This window comes from Cajanus cajan, chromosome 4 (genome assembly GCF_000230855.2).
Source record: "Cajanus cajan strain Asha chromosome 4, NIPB_CcT2T_4, whole genome shotgun sequence".
NCBI lineage: Eukaryota > Viridiplantae > Streptophyta > Magnoliopsida > Fabales > Fabaceae > Cajanus > Cajanus cajan.
The window spans coordinates 7,411,359-7,432,116 of NC_138520.1; the positions used below are offsets into that span (position 1 = coordinate 7,411,359).

Genomic DNA, 20,758 nt, shown 5'->3' on the forward strand with positions numbered 1-20,758 from the left:
TGGAAGTTGGTGACATAGTAGTTCGGTTCAATATTCTTGATTCGAAATGTCCATTTGAGGATCATTCTGTTTTCGGAGCCAAATTACTTTCTCATCCTGATTACATTGATTTCCTTGAATTCCTTGATTTTGTTGAAGATGAGTGTATATCTGATTTTGCACTTAATATTGATTTTCCATCTTTGATGGACACTCATCATGTTTGTTCTGATTCCATGAGATGCGCTATCTGTGTTGAAATTGAAAATGCTTTGCATCCACATTCTTTAGATACACTTGTATCCATGGATATTGAGGGCGGTTCTATTTTAATTGATACATCTAACCCCTTTAGTGAGGTGCATTCTGCACAAGCACACTTTCTTTTTGCAGGTTCTTATTTTGTGCCACCACCTCCATTGAGGAAGGATCATTATCCACCACCCTTTGATGATTGGCTGTTGGAGATTTCACACCCGCCGCACCACTCCCATTGCCATCTTTCACCTGATGCTATTTCCAATGCCATCTCTGCAGTGTCTTGGCATCCACCATGACCTAGGGAGTTTTCTTTCCCTTCTCCTTCTTTACTTTTATTGCACTTGTCAAGATTTATTGATTATTCTGATTGCTTTGATCTTCTGTTTGGGCCACATTGGGACAATGTGTGATTTAAGTATGGGGGAGGAACTATTTTAGTTATATGTTTGTAGGTTTAATTGATATTTTTGGGTCTAGGTTTTATGTTTAGTGTTCTGTACAGCTTTGCATGTTTCTCTGTGAATTCTGGGTTTTGATTGTTTGTAGGCACTTACTTCATTCTTGGATAGGAGTTTCTTGATACTATATGGTTTGAAATCCCTATTTTTCTATGCTTGGAAAGATGATTTTGAGGTTTGAGAAGTTGTTTTAATTGTGACAGATATACCCTGTGTGAGGATTTGAGCCACTCTCTGTTCTTTCTTGTGTGTTATGCCTCTTGATTGCTTGCACAGTTGCCTTGTCTTGACTCTGTTTGATACTTCTTGATTCACATGCATGTTTGGATTTGATTAAGGCATTTTGATTCTCATAAGCCTCTAGCCAAATAAGCCTACCTTGAATTAAATCCTCTGATAATCCCTGCTGAGCCTATTTTCCCTTCTTTGTTTCAAGCTCATTACAATCCTTAAGTGAAAAAAAAAAAAAAAAAAATTGATTACCTTAACCTTAGGGAGTTTTGGAGCTTTGGAATTGTTTTGGGAATAAGTTCTTGAATAAGTGTGGGGGTATGTGTATGTTTCATTGGATGATGTATTTTGGCTAGTTGATTCCTTATGCTGTACATTTTACTTCTTTACATGTTATCTTATCTCATTTAAAATTTTCGTATGTACTATTCACTATGTACTGTTTATTCAAAAAAAAAAAAAAAAATCTAAAACAAAAAAAAAAACAAAAAAAAAAACAAAACAAAACAAAAAAAAAAAAAAAAAAAAAAAAAAACAAAAAAAAAAAAAGTTGTTTGAGGCAAGAGAAAGAGGATTCATTATCATAAAGGTCATTAGAGGTTTTTGGGTTTGTTTCTTATGCGTAGTCTTGACTTATTCCCCATTGCTCCTCTGGTTCCTTTGGTTTGTAGTTACTTATCCCATATATTATCCTCTACCCTGTCCTTGGCCTCATTACAACCCTAAAAAGACCTTTTGATCCTTATATGCATGTTTGTCGGGTGTTGATTTTAGAGGCTTGCCAAGTCTATTTGTTGCTTGTTTTTCATGAGTGCTTTGAGAGTATACAGTTGCCTTGACACTTGAGAGATACAGTGATACAGTGCATCTTGTGAGGTTCTGTTGCTTTTGAATCACCTCTTGAGCTGATTAATTGTCTTGCCATGTTTTGAAATGCTTGGATGATTTCCATAAGTATCTGGTTTCTCTGACTCTTTGTGTGTTAGATGTTGTCTACTCCTTTTCTTTTCCCAGGATTCATTAAGGATTGTGTAAATCTGTTTGTTTTCTTGTGTGTATTGTTGTCTCTGTCTCTTCCTGTTTCATCATTTTCTTTGATATCTTTGGAATTGTTCTTTGCTTTGCTTTCTTGATTTTGCCCAGGAGTGCAAAAAGCTAAGTGTGGGGGTATTTGATAAATCATGATTTGATATGTATCTTTTCCTTTAATTTAGCTATTTTACATTCCATCCATGGCTAATTATAGGATTTAGATAGATATGTGTGTTGTTGGGCCTAATTGGATAGTTGGGAATTATTATTCTAAATTTTGCTGTTTTTGGGCTGATGAACATGTCTCGGTTTTCAGGCCATAACTTGGGCTGTGGTGATTCAAATGGAGCAAACTTGGTGGCCCTGGAAAGCTGAGACAAAGACCTAAAACTTTGCAGAAGGCGCCGTTGGCAACTTCGATCATCTAGAAGGCCAAATTCGGTGGTCAATAATCGGTGCGGAAAAGAATATGGAATCCAACTCATCCCACCAACAACACCAAATCATCCCACCACCTACACAACTCATCCCATTTCGTTTTGTCTACACTTTTTCCCATTATTTTACAGTTTTTATGTGTTGTATGAAGGCTATAAATAGGCCTTCATTTCTCCATTGCAAGATGTCCCAAAACACCTTCAAATAAGTTACTCTTGGGTGTTCTTCTACCTCCCTTTCTTCTTCTTCTTCTCAATTTCTTCTTAGTCTTTCTTGTTATTTAATGTTATAATGTCTTTTAATTTCATGGATAACTAAGTTTCTAATTCAGCTTGTGGTAATAAGTTCTAATGGATTTTGAGGTTTGAAGAAGATTCTATGCTCAACTCTTAATAATTGAATTTACCTTTATCTTTCTATCTTGTTTATGCTTATATAATTGAATTTGAATTGATCACTTAAATTCATTACATAAGATGTTCTCATTAACTCCTTGAACTAAGACCCATGTGATGCTTACTTACATTGGACTTAAGAAGGAATGCAAGACCAAGAATTATGTGACGCTTGTTTACATTAATTTTGAGAAAGACAAAGGAACATTCATGGAATTAATTGATTGACTCATTAATTGCTTGTCGATTCAAGGACTTAGAGTTTAACTAGGGATTAAATGTGAATGAATAATTCTAACCTTGTTAACTCGAATCATGTTTGCTTAAACATTTGAAGAATCTCCTAAATTAATTGACGCTTGATTGGTTAACTTTGGGACAAGCAAGAATTGATTAATTAAATTCTCCAATGGATGGCTTGTTGGATTCTTGGACTTAGAGACCAAATAGGGATTAAATTTGGACGCTTGATCCTAACCTAATGGACTCAAATAATGTTCGCTTGAACTTTGGAAAGAATCTATTTAAGTTTTGTTGGTGCTTAACTAATTGAACTTAAATGCAAGAATTTAATTATTATTTGAGATTGAGATTTTGAACCAAGGATAAATCCAAAGAACGAAAATCCACAAGTTGAAGTTTTTATCATCTAAGTTTATTATTCAACTTCTTGTTCTAAAAATTATATCAAACTCCAACCCCCCCCCTTTTTTTTCAAAAACTGCTAATATAATAAAAAGAATTTCCTTTGATCCTCGAGAGACGACTTTGGGGCACTACTGTGCTACAAGTTTAAACTCATTTTACATTTGTGTTTGATAGAGGCTTCGACAACCTCTCGTCAAGAGGCCTCTAAAGATCAAGAGTTTCTCTCTATGGGGATGGCGTCGAGCGTAAGGTAAACCTTGCCGCCTTGAGTAAGTGATGTTGCATAGGCTAGGATATGAACAAATTGTTAGTGATTTGGTGGTAGTTATGCTTAAATTATGAATACTATTGTGCTTAAATTGTGAACATTTGACCCTTGTGCATTGTCACATGTTATGAAGTCTAAGATAAAAGTTTAGCCATATTTAAAGTTTGGGCATGTGTGCCTAGCTATATATAATGAAGTGAAAAATGAAATGTTGTGAATACGTGACAAGTAAGTGAACCTGAGCCTACATAAGTCTTATGTGTAACATGTATTATGTGCATAATGTTATTTTGACAAGGTATCCGTGTGAAATACAATGTTAGGAAGGTCTTCCTTACGATCTTAGGGATTCATGACCTTAAGGACATGCAAGGTATGACAGTCTTAGTTTCGTTCATTATGTGCATGGGGTATAACTTGCTACGACATCGATGTCTCAATGCACCCTAGTAGTTAGGAGTATTTGAGTGTTAGGCACCTTGACCAAGTGTATGCCACCAACATGCTTCCCTAAGATATCCTATGAGCCATTGGGAAACATGTGTTTTTGACTAGCACCACATGCATTTAGAACTAGATTGACTAGTTCATTTGACATTTGATAATTGTGTTATGATGTTTTGGTGGGTCTGATGGAAGAGCATGGACCAAGAGTCCAACCACTAGAGCAATGGCTAGAAGACTACTTGAAGATTTGACTGCTACAAAACTTAGTGGGTCCAATAGGCTTGGTGGGCCTAGGGTGCTTTTCACTTGGGCTTTGCATGAATGACTACCTCTTTATTGCATGTTAATAGTGTAGGAATTCATATTGTTTTGGTCTTGTATTTTGGACCTAAGATTAGGATTTTTGGGCTTTAGACTTATTGGGCCTAGTTTTGGGTTTCATGGGCCTTTGGGCTTTTGATACCCAATATTGAGCTCATTTTCATTCTTGTAATTTTTTCTTTCTATTGTATTTTCTTGGCCATTGTATTTAGGCCATTAGAATAGAAGTTTAAGGGAAACAAGTAATAGGCATGAATCATAGAGTTGTAATTACATTTAAGGGTAATTTGAGTTTCATTTGAGTCACATGGTTTGTACCAAGGGTGGCTGCACATGTGACTAATCAAATGAACCCTAAATTACACCTAAATGTAATTAGGATTCTAGAAAGGTTGGCTGCACATGGTGGATGAGTGGACATCCAAAAATTTGAATTCAAATTTGAATTTGAAATTCAAGTTTTCGCGCCACCTTGAAGCCTTAAGAGTTGGCGCCACTTTCACTTAATCCGTGGCTTAGTTAAACTTGATTTCTCTCATTTGTAATCATTTTTGAATGCTAAGAGAATTTCTGAAAATTGTTCAGCCTTATTCTCTCTCAAAGGTCACCGGAATACCTCACCCTAGTCTTAGGAAAACCTACCATTCCTAACCTTGAAGTGAGCTTTCCTTTGAGTCTTTAGCTTGGATGCTTCCATCCTTAGACTAGGACTCTTCTCTATTCGTTTCTCTCTTCTTTCCTAATCAATCAATCGGTGGATTTTTCAAGGATAAGGTCATTGCATCTGGAGGAGGTCAGAGGAGCAAGAACACGTCCATTGTTCCAACCTACTCCATCATTTTTGGTATCAAGAGCAAGGTTGCTTCCTTGAGTTAAGTGATTCCTTTTCACCGATTATTTTTTGTGTTTGTGTGTTTGATCTTGTCACAATTGAGTTTCCTTTTGGATCTATAATTTTCTAAAATTACTTTTTCCATAGATCCAAGTATTGATTGCATTTTGAGTTTCAATCTGCAATCAATAGGTCATAGGAATCAACTTGTGCTAATTTTGCTTTGTTTGAGTCATTGCTCATTTCTTTTGTTTGATTCGGTTATTTCATTTTCTATGCATGTGTTTGTTTTTCATTTTTGAATCTTAAGTTTGTCAAGTCATGTTTAGTTATTTAAAATGTCAAAAAATATTCAAGATGTGCTTGTGTTCATGTGCTTAAAATTTGAGTCATTTTGAGTTTGGCCGAGACTCATTGTTTACCATATGTGCTTTGCTTGTGTGCTTTTATCTTTGCATATTTGAGTTCATGTTCATCATTAGATCATTGGTGAACTCCTAGAGTTAGGCTTCCATTGTGTTCAAGAGGTTTTCAAAATTCACATTCCATTACAACAATTTTATTCATCAATTTTCTTGAATTGTTTAGTGATATATTCATTTCTAGTGCATTGCTTGATTTGGATCCAAAATTCTGGAAAAATTTTGTTTGCTGGAAAACAAAACAAAAACAGAGGAAAAGTGTATCAAATTTGTAGAAAAAGAAGAAAACAAAGCTACAAAAGGATCCAAAACATATTTTCAAAACTAGTGCACTAGAACTTGATTCTCACTTGAAAATTGTCATTCTAGTAGATTCAGTTCATAATCATTTGATTTGATAAAATTTTGTAGTAAAAGGCATGAAATCTTCTAAGGAAATATTCTTTGAATTCAGAAAAACAATATATAAAAAAAAGAAGAAGAAAACAAAACATAAAAAGAAAAAGCCGAGAAGGAAAAACAATTGAAAGAAAAATCAAATTTCATCAAATGTTTGATCTACTAGTTTGATTTCACTTCTCTGATTGCTTCCAAATTTTTTTGGTTTTGTTAATCCACTCTAGTGCCTATCTAGGAACATTCCTAATTGAGTGATAGCTTGTTTTGAGTCTTAATTTTCAGTTTTATATTTTTGGCTATCTTTGAATCTTGTCTAAACACTTGAATTCTTCTAACTTTGGTATAAGCTTTACAAATTGTGCTTTTGTTGCTTGTCTAAGTTCTCTTTGTAATTTTTCTGTGCTGGAAGTTGCTTTAAATTCTTGCTAAAGAATCAAACATTGACTCAACAAGAGTAGGAAAGGAGTTTTGAAACCAAAGGACTTAAAATTTGACCTAATTTGGTGACCTAAAATTCCTAAACTTACCTTCACAAGAGTGACCAATTCCTTCATCATTGTGAGCAGCCTACCTTCACCTATTTGTTGTGTTCATTGTGCAGGTTCAAGGAGAATCAAAGGATCAAGGTTGGTGATGGATTGAAGCACTAAAATAATGGCTGGAAAATTGTTTGAAAAATCCGTCACTAAAGTGGTCTCCAAACCCGTCACAAATTCTGTTTTAGGACTAGTTTAATTTTCCTGCATTTTCTTTAAATTCAATCAATTTGTAATAGCTTGGAGGGAGTATTAAGAAGCTGGTCAGGTATATCTAATCCCTTATAGATCACCCACGTTTAGTACTAGTGGAAGTGGCTTGGAAATTTCATATGTTTCAAACTTCCACTTAGGGAATCCGACTAGTTGCTTAATATTTGTCCTTTTGAATTTGTTTTCATTGGTGTGGTTGCTTTGCTTTGTTAATTCGACTAGAATGTGTAGATTTTAAATTGTTCACGTGTAGTTGCATTCAAGAACACTTGTGAAAATCATAAATCATTAAACATTTGTGAAAAGTTTTGTGGAATTGAGATTACCATAAGGAAGTTTAGTGATTTCCACTTGAAAAGACTTGGTTATTAAGTGGCTCTTAGTAGCTCACCTCCCTTGATAGTGTAATTTGTACACTTAGACTTCCAAGTGCTAGTCTTATTCCTAAAAAAGACCAAAAATATTTTCTTTTTGCATAGCATATAAAATCTCTTTGCTTAATCATGAGTAATCCATCTCAAAGTGATAGTGACTTATAATCTCCTAAAAGTTTTTCTCAAATTGTTAAGGAGGTTGAGGCACTAAAACTTTGGAGAAAACAAGAGGTACTTCTTAAAGAAAAAGAAAAGATTGAGAGAGAAGTACAACTTGTTGCCCTTGAGGAGGAAATACACAAGATTAAGCAACAAGAGGCAAAACTTTTGGAAAAACTTAATAAAAAGAAAAGTCATAAAAGTTCCCATGGCTCCACAAGCCAAGAGGATGTAGGAAGTTTGAATGTGGATGAGTACTACCAACCTACACCTAGAAGAATAATTAGGGAACCAAAGGTTAGGGAATCACGAGTTGATCTCCCTCCTTTCCATGGAAAAGAAGATGTGGATGCCTACTTGGATTGGGAAATGAAAGTGGAGCAAATCTTCACTTATCATCAAGTAGGTGAAGATAAAAAAGTTCCCTTGGCCACCTTAGCTTTCCAAGGATAAGCTATGTATTGGTGGACAGCCTTGGTTAGAGAAAGGCGACTCCATAATGATCCTCCTATAGAATATTGGAATGATTTGAGGAGTGCTATGAGAATAAGGCATATACCTTCTTATTATAGTAGGCAGCTTATGGATAAGCTCCAAAGACTCCAACAAAAGAATTTGAGTGTGGAGGAGTATAAACAAAAAATGGAGTTGTATTTGATGAGGGCTGGAATAAGGGAGGAAGAAAGGTTGACCATTGCAAGATTTTTAAGTGGACTTAATTTTGACATAAGAGATAGAGTTGAGTTACTCCCTTATAGGGACCTTGATGATTTGGTCCAACTTTGTATAAGGGTGGAACAACAATATTTGAGAGAGAATTCTTTTAAGAAAGATAAAACTCATTCTAGCTCTTATGTCAAGAAAGACTACAAAAGGGAGGGTCAATTTTCTAAATATGACTCTTCTAAAAATTTTAGCAAAGGTCAAGAAAAAGAGAAAGACAAAGAAAAAGAAAAAAATAAAAATGCTATCACCTCTAGTAGTAAATCTAGTGAAATCAAATGCTTTAAATGTCTTGGGAGAGGTCATATAGCTTCTTAATGTCCCAACAAGAAAGTCATGATTTTAAAAGGACAAGACATTTATAGTAGTCATGATGAATCTAGCTCTACTACTTCAAGTGACAGTGAGTCTAGTGAGGAAGACCATCAAGTTGAAAGAGTTTATCCTTATGATGGTCAATTGTTGATGATTAGAAGGCTTCTAGGAAGTCAACCTAATGAATCTCATATTTCACAAAGAGAAAACATTTTTCACACAAGGTGTAAAATTTCAGATAAAGCTTGTTTTCTCATTGTGGATAGTGGTTCATGTTGCAACTGTTGTAGCACAAGGTTGGTTGAGAAGTTGGAACTCACTCCAATTCCCCATCCAAAACCTTATCAACTTCATTGGCTAAACGAAGATGGGGATATCATTGTAGATAAGCAAGTGAAAGTCAAGTTTTCCATTGGTAACTATGAAGATCATGTGGTATGTGACATAGTTCCAATGGAAGCTTGTCATATTTTATTGGGAAGGCCATGACAATTTGACAAGAAAACCATGCATAATGGCCTCACCAATGAAATAACTTTCATTCATAAAGAAAAGAAATTTGTACTTCATCCTTTATCTCTATCACAAGTGATAGAGGATCAAGTTCAAATGAAATTAAAAAAAGAGGAAGAAAAAAAAAGTTGAAAAAAAAAGAAAAGAAGCATAAATCTTCAAAGAAGAAGAAAGAAGAAAAACCTTTTCCATTAGAAGGAATTCAACAAGAAGATAATTTAAAACAAACACTACTTGTTGAAAAGCCTTCTTATATTATTCTTTGTAGAGGTATGCTTAAGTGTCATAATTTAAATCTTGAATCTAGTTCTCTACCACTTGGTGTTTCACAATTATTAAAAGAATTTGATGATGTATTCCCTTGTGAAGGTCCAAAAGGCCTTCCACCTTTTAGGGGTATAGAACATCAAATTGATTTTGTGCCTGGAGCAAGTCTACCCAATAGACATGCCTATAGGATAAATCCACAAGAAACCAAGGAAATAGAGAACCAAGTTGGAGAATTGTTGGACAAGGGTTGGGTGCAAAAGAGTTTGAGTCCCTGTGCTGTGCCTGTGTTGCTAGTCCCTAAGAAAGATGGAAAATGAAGAATGTGTTGTGATTGTAGGGTTATTAACAACATCATAATCAAGTACAGACACCGAATCTCTAGACTTGATGATATTCTTGATGAATTGCATGGTGCTACTATTTTCTCCAAAATAGATCTTAAAAGTGGATATCACCAAATAAGAATCAAAGAGGGTGATGAGTGGAAAACCACTTTTAAGACTAAATTTGGATTATATGAGTGGCTTGTTATGCCTTTTGGCTTAACCAATGCACCAAGTAAATTCATGAGGCTTATGAATCATGTCTTGAGAGAGTGTATAGGAAAGTTTGTTGTTGTTTATTTTGATGACATTTTAATCTATAGTAGGTCTCAAGATGAACACCTAGGACATCTTAGAGAGGTTTTGTTGATTCTTAGGAATAACCACTTGTTTGCTAATGTTGAAAAATGTACTTTTTGTGTGGACTATGTGGTATTCCTAGGATTCATTGTGAGTAAAGAAGGAGTTCGTGTGGATCCTGAGAAAATCAAGGCTATTCAAGAGTGGCCCCAACCAAAGAATGTTAGTGAAGTTAAGATTTTTCATGGGCTTGCAAGTTTTTATAGAAGATTTGTGCCTAACTTGTCTAGCATTGCGTCACCCTTGAATGAACTTGTTAAAAAAGATGTACCCTTTGAATGGACTAATAAGCATGATCATGCATTTCAACTCTTAAAGGACCAACTTACAAATGCACCCATACTAGCTCTTCCAAATTTTGAAAAGACTTTTGAACTAGAGTGTGATGCATCTGGAATTGGTATAGGAGCTGTGTTATTGCAAGGAGGACACCCCATTGCATATTTTAGTGAAAAACTAAAAGGTGCCTCCCTCAATTACCCAACCTATGACAAAGAGTTGTATGCATTGGTTAGGGCTTTGCAAACTTGGAAACACTATTTAGTGTCCAAAGAGTTTGTAATCCATAGTGACCATGAGTCACTCAAGTATTTAAGAGGTCAAGGTAAGTTAAATAAGAGGCATGCCAAATGGCTACAATTCCTTGAACAATTTCCATATATTATTAAATTCAAGAAGGGCAAAGCTAATGTTGTAGTTGATGCTTTGTCTCAAAGACATACTTTGCTTATGTCTTTAGGAACTCAAATCCTTGGATTTAATAATATTAGGGAGTTGTATGAGAAAGATCTTGACTTTGGTGATATTTATGAAAAATGCCAACAAAAAGCCTTCAATGGTTTCTATATGGCTGAGGGGTATTTGTATAAAGAAGGGAAGTTGTGCATACCCCAAGGTTCCATTAGGAAACTATTGATAAAAGAAAGCCATGAAGGTGGGCTTATAGGGCACTTTGGAGTTGATAAAACCCTTAGTTTGCTTAAAGAAAATTTTTTTGGCCCCATATTCGAAAAGATGTCCAAAGGCATTGTCTTAGATGTTTGGCTTGTTTACAAGCCAAGTCTAAAGTTATGCCTCATGGTACATATACACCTTTGCCTGTTGCTTCAACCCCTTGGGTGGATATTAGCATGGATTTTGTGCTAGGTTTACCTAGGACCCAAAAGGGTATGGATTCTATTTTCGTGGTATTGGACTGCTTTAGTAAATGGCCCATTTCATTCCATGCCACAAAGTAGATGATGCAAGCAACATTGCAAAACTCTTCTTTAGAGATGTGGTTCAAATTCATGGGCTTCCTAAGTTCATAGTATCTGATAGAGATACCAAGTTCCTAAGTCATTTTTGGCGTGTCTTGTGGTCAAGACTAGGAACTAAACTCCTCTTTTCTACTACTTGTCACACTACTAGAAAAATTAAAATTAGAGAGGGAACAAATCCGTCACTAATCTGCATAAAATCCGTCACAAATAAATTAGTGACGGAATTTGTGACGGAAATGATTCCGTCACAAAATTTTGCGTCACAAAATATTTAGTGACGGATTATTTTCTCCATCACAATTAGTGACGAAATTAAGGCATCACAAACAGTATAATTTCCGTCACTAATTTCTAACGATAAATGTTTAGAAATTAATAAAAATCCGTCGCAATTTGTGACGCTTCTAACTCCGTCGCAATTTGTGAGGGATTAAATCCCTCGCAATTTGTGAGGGATTAAACCCCTCGCAATTTGAGAGGGATTGAGAGGTATGTGAGTCCGTCAAAATCCCTCACAAATTGTGATGAAGGAATCCGTCACAAACTGTGATGCCAAGTATCCGTCACAATTTGCGACGAAGAAAATCCGTCACAAACTGTGATGCCTATTATTGACTAGAATCCATCACAATTTGCGACGCCATAATTCCGTCACAATTTGCGACGGATAAAATCCGTCACTAACTGTGATGCCTATTATTTAAGAGTCTGGTAATCGATTACATGTATAGGTAATCGATTACCAGACAATGAAAATCATATGTTCGAAATTTACTTATTAAAGGGTTCTCTGGTAATCGATTACCCATTTCTTGTAATCGATTACCAGAAGATGAAAATTTTAAAATTTGAATTTAAACTTTATAAAATTAACAAGCCATCGAGTTTAAAATTTAAATTCATCTTTGTATCTAAGTAAAACTTTATAAAATTTAAGATCATCAAATTAGTACAACTCAAGCATAAGTGTAAGTTAGCAAGATGTTACATCTAAATTAATTATTAAAAAGATTAAAAATATTTTGTAAAATTTATTGTAGCAATTACATTCAATTATGCCAGGAAAGAAAATCTCTGGTAATCGATTACCAGTTGCTGTAATCGATTACCAGAAACTTTTTAGTTTGACAGAAAGAAGACTATAGCAGGGTAATTGCCACCAAAGTGTCAAAAGAGAACATGAAATGAGGCTAGAAAGAAGACTATAGTAGGATGAGAAAATAAATGTTGAAAGACCAATAATTATATAAACACAACAGAAGATACTTTAATTGAGACTCAAGAATGGAAGAACAAAATAGAATTATTGGAAAAAGAGAACAACACAGAGAAAGAAAAATCATAAAAGACATAACAGAATACTCAACTAACACTAATAAGTAGAAGCACAAAAAAAAATGATACGTATTCTTACTTAATTAAATCAAAACCAAGAACTTCATAAAGATGGGTATATGCCAACTCAAATGGTAACTGGAGGCATATGATGCCAAAGATAATTATAGCATCATTTCTGAATCGCATGAGACGCCCAAGCCACTCATGTCTCTGAAATATTTCCTTCTCTTTAGCTCTATCAGACTCAAATACTTTCAAGAGTTCCATTGGGGGCTGCCAGGAGCTGGCCTTCCTGCCTAGAATCTTGTATCCTTGGTCAGCTGCAACTGCAGAACTAATAGGCCATCTGCAATACCAAACACAAGAGAAAAGGTGTGAAGGAAGAGGGAAGAATCAAAGCAATTGAATGAGAAAAGTGATTGTACTGATCCCAAAAAAAGTAAGACAATACCTTGCTAACAGTGCAGAATTTTTACGTTTCCAGAACTGAGAAAACATTATTGCCCAAAGTATCACTATGATGAAGAAAGCAGGAAGCACCACTAATCTCAATGACCTAAAATGTAATGAGGAGCCATAAAACCACTTAACTAGATGCAATACTATAGAAGAAGTGGTAGCATAAACAAAAACCAACAGACAGATTGGCTCACCCAAAATCTATCAATTGCAATGTAAGCCCACATGCAGCAGGGAAGAGCAGCCACCTTGTGAACATTCCAAGAAAAGCAAAATGGATTGCAATCTGCACATTATTCATTCCATCATTGGATAAGGAGAATGGACAATATCATTTTCAGATAATGTTATAAAGCTCATAGAGTCATAGTCACATTAACCTTTGCCCCATAGTAAGAATAAATCTCATCAATTGGTTGATTAGTTAAGTCCCACCAATGAAGTGCCCAACTTCTGAGAAGTTTCTTTCTCTTCTTTTCATCTATCAACCAAAAGCAATATTAGTTCAGGTTCAAGCCACACTAATCAAGAGAAAAAATGATGGCACATGTGAGTAAAAACACCATGCAAAGGAAAGACTTGCTTAACAATGTTCTCTGATTCCAATTTCTGAAGAAGATTCTCTCCAATTTCCCAATGGATTTCTTTTCCATCAAATTTAAGGGTTTTGGCTGACTTGCTGTTGTTTACCTGCAAATTCAATTTATAAGAGAGCGGAAATGTTACGACATGTCAATAGGAAAGTTCATACAACACTGCAATTCCATGGTAGTCATAGCACAACAATAAAGCTTATTTATTAACATGTCACATTTTTTGTATTCATAATCACAAGAATGCATTTTCCTAATATTTTCTTGAATTAGAAAGCTAAGGCAGCTATAATCTGAGAATCAGATAAAACAACATGCAGCATGCAGCATGCGTGGAACTGGCTAACAAGCACATCAAATTACAAAGAGAGATTTCGATTGTAGAGAAGACAAATGGCTAACGAAAGAACTCACTATTCCATATATCAAGTGACAGTAGCACTGAAAACGCTCACACCAACTGAAAATAGAACCATCAGGTTGTTTCACAAAAGCTTCCACCTCCTCCACCTCAAATTGCAAATCCATACCTGGCAGTTATTACAAGACACATTAACAGAAACATGGGAATTGCACAACCAGTCACATTCTAGTTAGCACCATCTGACACAGTGAACTTAAAAATAGTAATAAGAACAAATTCTCCCTTTGGGGGATTTGCATATACCAATAAGAGTCCGTTTTTTGATCTGTAGTTCAGCTGCAGCCCTCCCAAGTGTCTCCAAAGGTGCAGCCAACTAAACAAATGACAAATAAGTTTTAGCCACTCATCAAAAAGCTTCAATTAGACACTCAGAACTTGATTATATCAAAAGATTGATAGACCATGGAACAAAATTACTTAAAAAGTCCTTTTTAGAAAGAAAACCTAACCTTGATGAACTCATCTGCAATGCCAACAACTCTCTCAACAATAAACCCCATCTTCTCAAACTCCTTTACAATAAAGTCATTTTTAGAAAGAAAACCTAACCTAACCTCCTTTTTAGTTTCCACATCCCTCCACGTGGCTAGGCTTTGGTTTGGCTGAGAATGAAGCCAAGCCTTAGCCTTCCCATTCAGAGAAAATGGAAACAACCTCATGAATAGTGCCTCTTCATCAGCCCCAGAAACTCCAACTGAACCGCACAACTCATAAAAAGTGTAGAGATGAGTGTGTGGGTCTTCATGATCCAGGCCAGAAAATTGGTGAGAGCTGATAAGCTGTAGGAGTGCAGGCTTCATCTCTGCTAGTCTGTCATTCCTGGTAGGCCTCACAATGCTAGAGAATTCCCTCGGGCTAGTGTAGGTGAAAGCATCACCTATAGTGCGCCTCCGGTTATGATTGTCACCTTCACCTTCCATGTTGAACTCAGGAATGTCAGAGACAAGAACTTCAGGGATCTGATTGGTTGGTTGGCTGACTGGGTTTGCTCTAGTCCTCCTTCTCCTCCTGTTGCTGTTATTCCTCCTTGCAGTGCGTTCAATCTCAGGATCGTTCAACAATGGCTCAGAAGAAGCAGTACCTCTGGTTCGGATAGTACCTTGCATACAAGAGAAAACAACAGACTAGAGTGCACAAGTCAGCCCAAAGAATTCATTTGCTAAAATCAAAATTAACAATAAAAGTAAAGGAACAAGTCACAAATAGCTATAAATACTAAATTGCCTTGCTAATCCCCGGCAACGGCGCCAAAAACTTGTTGAGATTTCCATTAAAACACTTTTGTTTTAATCTATAAATCAGTTAGATTCTATTAACGGTCTCAAACACGGCAAATATACCGGCCGTTCAAGTAGTAAAAATATCGTATCCACAGGAATTAGAAGGTAACATAAGCATTTATTGACTATTCATGACTAAAGAATGATTTCAATTTGTAGTTTGTCATGTGAATGTGAATTAAAGATCATGACTACTGGAATGAAAATTATAAAAATATTTGGTTGTGAATGGAAAAGGTTAGAAATGATATTGTGGTATTGTGAGGTTGTGGGGTCAGATTTCACCAAACGTTAAACTAATGAATCCTTAATCTCTTGTTAAATTCATTGCTTAGTCAACCCAATAGTTTACTCAAACCTAATCCCTTAGAGAAAGAGCCTAGGTGTGGATATTGAATATCAATCCCTTGAGTATCCAATATCTACACCCGCATTACGGGCTAGGGTTTAAGACTACTAATGGGTCAAGCTCCATTCCTAGATACATTTCCCACTAGGCATTTGTTTCAGAGCTAGTTTCAAAGGTTATTTTCCAATACCCATGGAACCTATATCATGCAAGGAGAATCAATCCAAGACAAGCATTAAGAATAGAAACAACACAACAATGAATGAACAACATATATATATATATATATATATATATATATATATATATCATTGAAAATGAGAGGATTACACTAGAATTCGTTGGTTACATCTAACCCCACAAAAAATGGGTAGAACCACTCAAAATGAGGGCAAAACAAAATAGAGATGAAGGGAGATATGAAGAAACCGAAGGAAAGACCCACACACGAACAGCTCCAAGCTCCGGGAATCCCTTCCACAGCTCCTAAAACTCGTCCAATGTGTGAATGAGGGAGAAACCCTCGAAAATGGCTTCAAATACGAGCCTGGGAGGTCAGATTAGGGTTTCGCGCCCGGTGCCTAAGTCTTCGCGCCTGGCGCAGCGTCTTCTGAGCACTTTCTGCCTCAGTATAAGCTCGGCGCAATTACTTTTTACGCCCGGCGCAGTGTCTTCCAGAGGCTTTCAAGCATTCTCTGCCTTAGAGCAAGCTCGGCGCAATTCTCTATTAAGCCCGGCGCAATTCATTCCAGAGAGTTTTGAGGTACTCTCTGCCTCGATCACGCCCGGCGTGGTGGAGTCTCGCGCCCGGCGCATGTATGACTTCCAGAAATCCACTGCTCTGTTCTTCTCAAGCCCGGCGCGGCGTCATCTTGCGCCCGGCACAGCCACTTGTAGACCCCTAAAATTGTCCGGGTCGGAAATAAAGCTTGAAGACTCTTAAAGACTGAAGGAAGATCAACCAGAAGGACTCCTGGAAGGCCCTAGGAGGGTTCTCTGTAGGTCTAGAGGTCTTAGAATAGCTCAAAATAAGGAAGTGGAGGGAATGAAGCCCAATACGGCCGTACTGAACTTAATACGGCCGTATTGAAGCTTCAATACGGCCGCAGTGAACTCAATACGGCGTATTGAAGTTTCTGAAACTTCAATACGGCCGTACTGAAATCAATACGGCCGTATTGAAGCTTCAATACAGCCGTATTGAACTCAATACGGCCGTATTGAAATTTCTGAACTTCAATACGGCCGTATTGAACTCAATACGGCCGTATTGAAGTTCAAAAATTTCAATACGGCCGTATTGCTTCTGTAGGCCGTATTGCGCCTATTCCCTATAAATATGACGTCAATTGGACGTCACTACACACTTTCATACTCAGTTTTGACTCCCTCCTTGAGTATTCTGGGGTTTTTGAGCAGTGTTCTGCCCTAGAAATCTCTCTGGGAGTCGATCCGACGAAGTTCCGGAATTCCGAGCACTTAGCTTGGAGATTCGAACCTAGTCGAAGGGAAATCCTCCGGATTTCCATAGTCAAAAGTTTTTAGGAAGGAGCGAGCGAGCTTGTAGAGCGAGGGAACGCCAAAAAGCTTCCCAGTCTTACTCAATATATAAAAGCACGCTTCAAGAGGTTTCTTCTTAAATCCTTCCTTTTACTGCTTTCTGTGTGCATATTTAAACTGTCATCATGTAGATAGTTAATTTATAATCGCTTATAATAAATAGGGGTAATTTAGTAATTTTACGCTATTATTTTAGAAATAATCTGTCATAGGGAACCCGAAAGGGGCGCTGTGGGGTGCTAACACCTTCCCCATGCGTAACCGACTCCCTTACCCAACTCTGGTTGTAATGGCCAAAGTTGATTTATAAAATCAATTGCCTTATCCCTTTTTCCAATGTTTTGAGTAAAACATTGGTGGCGACTCCACGAACCCTCCTTTTGCGAAAACCACTAATCCATAGAGGGTCCCGCTTGGGATTAATATGGATTGGTGAGACATTTAATAAATAAATTGGATAAGATCGACAAGGTCTCAGTTTGAGAACAAGTCTTTCTAATAATCCAATACATTTTCAAAACTAAAATAATAAGCGAGCTCGACCGTCTTCGCGACCGCCGAGGCCCGTTTGGGCCGGTGGCGACAGATGGCGACTCCGCTGGGGAAGCTTCGAGAGTCAGTCCCATTTAGTGACAGATTATTTTTAACAAATAATAGTTAAAAATTACTTCATTACCCCTTGCTTGTATGATAACATGCTTTATATATTTGGCTTTAAATAACTGTTGTTTGTTTAAATTTCCGCAATTGTTTGAAATAAATTGCACACAAACCTTTGCACACAACAGTTCCCTCTATACCCGGGGGCATGAGTGGTAATCCATAGGGAGTGGATGTTAGTACGGCCGGTTGATGGGTTTATAGGAGCCTATGAGACCGTTGTCGGAAAAACATCACTCAAGGTGATAACCATGAACTCGAGTCCGACAGTGCGTTGGAACTTTCCATCGACTTACGACGAGAGGAATTGGGTCCCTATATGGGGGCACCTTGGGGGCCTTTGACCAAGTGAGAACAGTTAGATCCTCCTTGAACATGCACTTTTTTGCAGGAGACCCCTACCTCGTGATTCGCTCGTGACTGTTCGTGGATGAGTGAATTGTTTGTGCATTGTTTATGTGAAATTGTTTGAGCATACATTGCATTTCTTTAAACATACAACATTCCTATTCTTTTAAAATAAAAATAAATAGGAATAAGGATCTTCCATTGCATGGTGTTAACATCTACCTTCATCACATTCATATAGGTAGTTTCCCTTTTCACCCAAAAATACAAAAAAAATATAATAAATAAAAATACCCAAAAAAAAAAAAAAGGTTATTTATCCAAACCAAGCAATATCATGCATCATCTTAGGAACATCCTAAAAACATGATAATGCTTAGTTGAATAAACACTATGCATGCATATCCACCACCATCATCTCATATCATGCATATAGATCATGGAGGGATCTAGGAGTTATTCATTTCATACATCTCTCCTAGTATTCCATTAATAAATATTAATAAAAAGAAAGAAATAATCGATGCGTATGTTCAAAGAATGGATCGCACGCCGTTCGTTATCAAGTGTAAGCCAACAACCATGCCAAGCGAGCATACGTCAACTCCGTTGTTGGTAATCAGACAAACAAAGGGGAAGGTCCAACACCATTAAGGATCACAGTTCCAAGGCCTTTCCCTTGCAAATCAAATAAGGCTGTGCCGTGGATATACGACATCCACTCTTCTGCCGACAGCGATATCTCCAACATCGCTGGACTTGGGGGCATAACTAGGAGTGGCAGGATCTACACTCCCGAAGATCTTTATGATAAAGCCCCCAAGAATAAAGAAAAAGAAGAAAAGAAAACCGAGGAAAAAGAATCTGAGGAGGAGACAGACGAGCTGTTAAAGTATATCCGACAGAGCGAGTACTCCACCGAGGATCAACTTCATAAGACGCCAGCAAAGATTACGCTGTCGTCGTTGATCCGAAGCTCCGAACCGCATCGACAAGATCTGTTGAAAGTCTTGAACAAGGCATATGTGTCGCACACTATCTCCCAAGACGAGTTTGAGGGGATTGTTAGTCACATCAAGGCTAATGACCACCTCACCTTCATCGATGAAGAAATCCCCGCCGAGGGATCAAACCACAACAAGCCCTTGCACATCTCTATAAAGTGCAAGGAGTATCACATCGCTAAAGTCTTGGTAGATAATGGATCTTCCTTGAACGTAATGCCAAAAAAAAAAGCGCTCGAGCAAGTGGCAATCAAGGGAATCCAAATGCGCCAACAACATGATCGTTCGAGCCTTCGATGGATCTAAAAGAGAAGTGGTGGGAGAGATCAATCTTCCAATCCAAATTGGACCCACTATCTTTAATGTCGAATTTCAAGTGATGGATATCACTCCCGCATACAGCTGTCTCCTCGGCCGACCTTGGATTCATGATGCGAAAGCTATTCCTTCTACGCTCCACCAGAAAGTCAAGTTCATAGTGGGTGACAAACTGGTGACCGAACAAGCTAAAGATGACATACTCATCAGCAAGCCATCCAACATACTTTATGTGGATGCAGTAGAGGAAGCTTTAGAAACCGCCTTCCAAGCATTGGAAATCGCCAATGTTGAAACGTTTCCCCGAGAAATGAAGAAGGTAGCTCATACGCTCACAAAGAACGGATACTTGCCAAGACAAGGATTAGGCAAGGACTCCCAAGGAATCCCGGAGCTACCCATTATCAAGGATAATCCGGGGAAACAAGGGTTAGGATACAACCCTAACAAAGATCAAAGAACGAAGAGGAATCAAGATCCTTCTCGACGTTCTTTAAGCCAGATCTTTAGGAAGGCCGGTTCACAAGCGTCAAGGCCGGTCGTCGTCGTCAAAATGTTTTTTTCCTTCCGATAGGGATGTATAGACTCAGTGACTATTAGAGATCACTCCTCGGGGACAGCCCGACCCCCGAGCCTCGATAGGGCACATGTTTCCACTATGATTATAATAAAATCATTCTTCATTAATTCTTTATTGCTTCTTTTCTCGCTTGCAATAAAATTCTAGACCACATTATTTTAACCCTGTTTGAATAAACATGAATGAGGTTAAAATCATCTTAATAATAATAAACCCACATCATTTTTATGTGGAAGTGTGTGTGTCAACTTGGAGCACCTTTTCTTGGCCTCAATAAGTGCCATCATGGATAAAAAGAAATCCATTCAGGACAAAAATCCTAAAAAACAAAAAGCTCGGCAGGAAACCCAAAAAGGGGGCTGCGCAAAATAAGAGCAAAAGACCCGCTAGGAATCCCACAAAAGGGTGACCTAGGCAAAAATTAGGGTTACAAAATAATGAACAAAAACAAAAGCCCGCTAAGACACCACAAATGGGTGTTTTAGGCAAAAGTAAGAGCCATCAAAAAAGAAAAAAACAGAATAAATCCATGATGGTACCATCAATTGAATTCAACAAAGGGGCTCAAGAAAAGCTATCCAAGTTGTCAAAGCACAATCATTAATAACAAAGATGTGCTTAACCTCATAAGTGTTTAAACAAACAAACCTAAACACAATAAGCCTA

At 37.2% G+C, this 20,758-nt stretch overlaps 1 protein-coding gene and 1 long non-coding RNA gene across 2 annotated transcripts; both read right to left on the reverse strand.

Annotated features, from left to right (window-relative positions):
* Window positions 1-12,574: 12,574 nt before the first annotated feature.
* LOC145957596 (anoctamin-like protein At1g73020) lies at window positions 12,575-13,247 on the reverse strand. The gene is made up of 3 exons (XM_083074050.1): window positions 13,171-13,247; window positions 12,969-13,073; window positions 12,575-12,863 (listed from the first exon to the last, which is right to left on the reverse strand). Exons 1-3 carry the CDS (start codon window positions 13,233-13,235, stop codon window positions 12,590-12,592), a joined length of 444 nt encoding a protein of 147 aa, XP_082930176.1. The 5' UTR covers window positions 13,236-13,247; the 3' UTR covers window positions 12,575-12,589.
* Window positions 13,248-13,362: 115 nt separating this feature from the next.
* LOC145957597 (uncharacterized) lies at window positions 13,363-14,041 on the reverse strand. The gene is made up of 3 exons (XR_014433632.1): window positions 13,984-14,041; window positions 13,540-13,666; window positions 13,363-13,457 (listed from the first exon to the last, which is right to left on the reverse strand). It is a non-coding gene; the product is annotated as an uncharacterized LOC145957597 (long non-coding RNA).
* Between the last annotated feature and the right edge of the window lie 6,717 nt (window positions 14,042-20,758).

What these genes read in the sequence shown, in the direction of transcription:
- LOC145957596 (XM_083074050.1), bottom strand. Translation starts at nt 13,235, where the DNA reads ATGTTCACAAGGTGGCTGCTCTTCCCTGCTGCATGTGGGCTTACATTG. An exon ending in TTGCAATTGATAGATTTTGG is followed by an intron (nt 13,074 to 13,170) that starts GTGAGCCAATCT and finishes ATTACATTTTAG; the next exon opens with GTCATTGAGATTAGTGGTGC. An exon ending in AATTCTGCACTGTTAGCAAG is followed by an intron (nt 12,864 to 12,968) that starts GTATTGTCTTAC and finishes TTGGTATTGCAG; the next exon opens with ATGGCCTATTAGTTCTGCAG.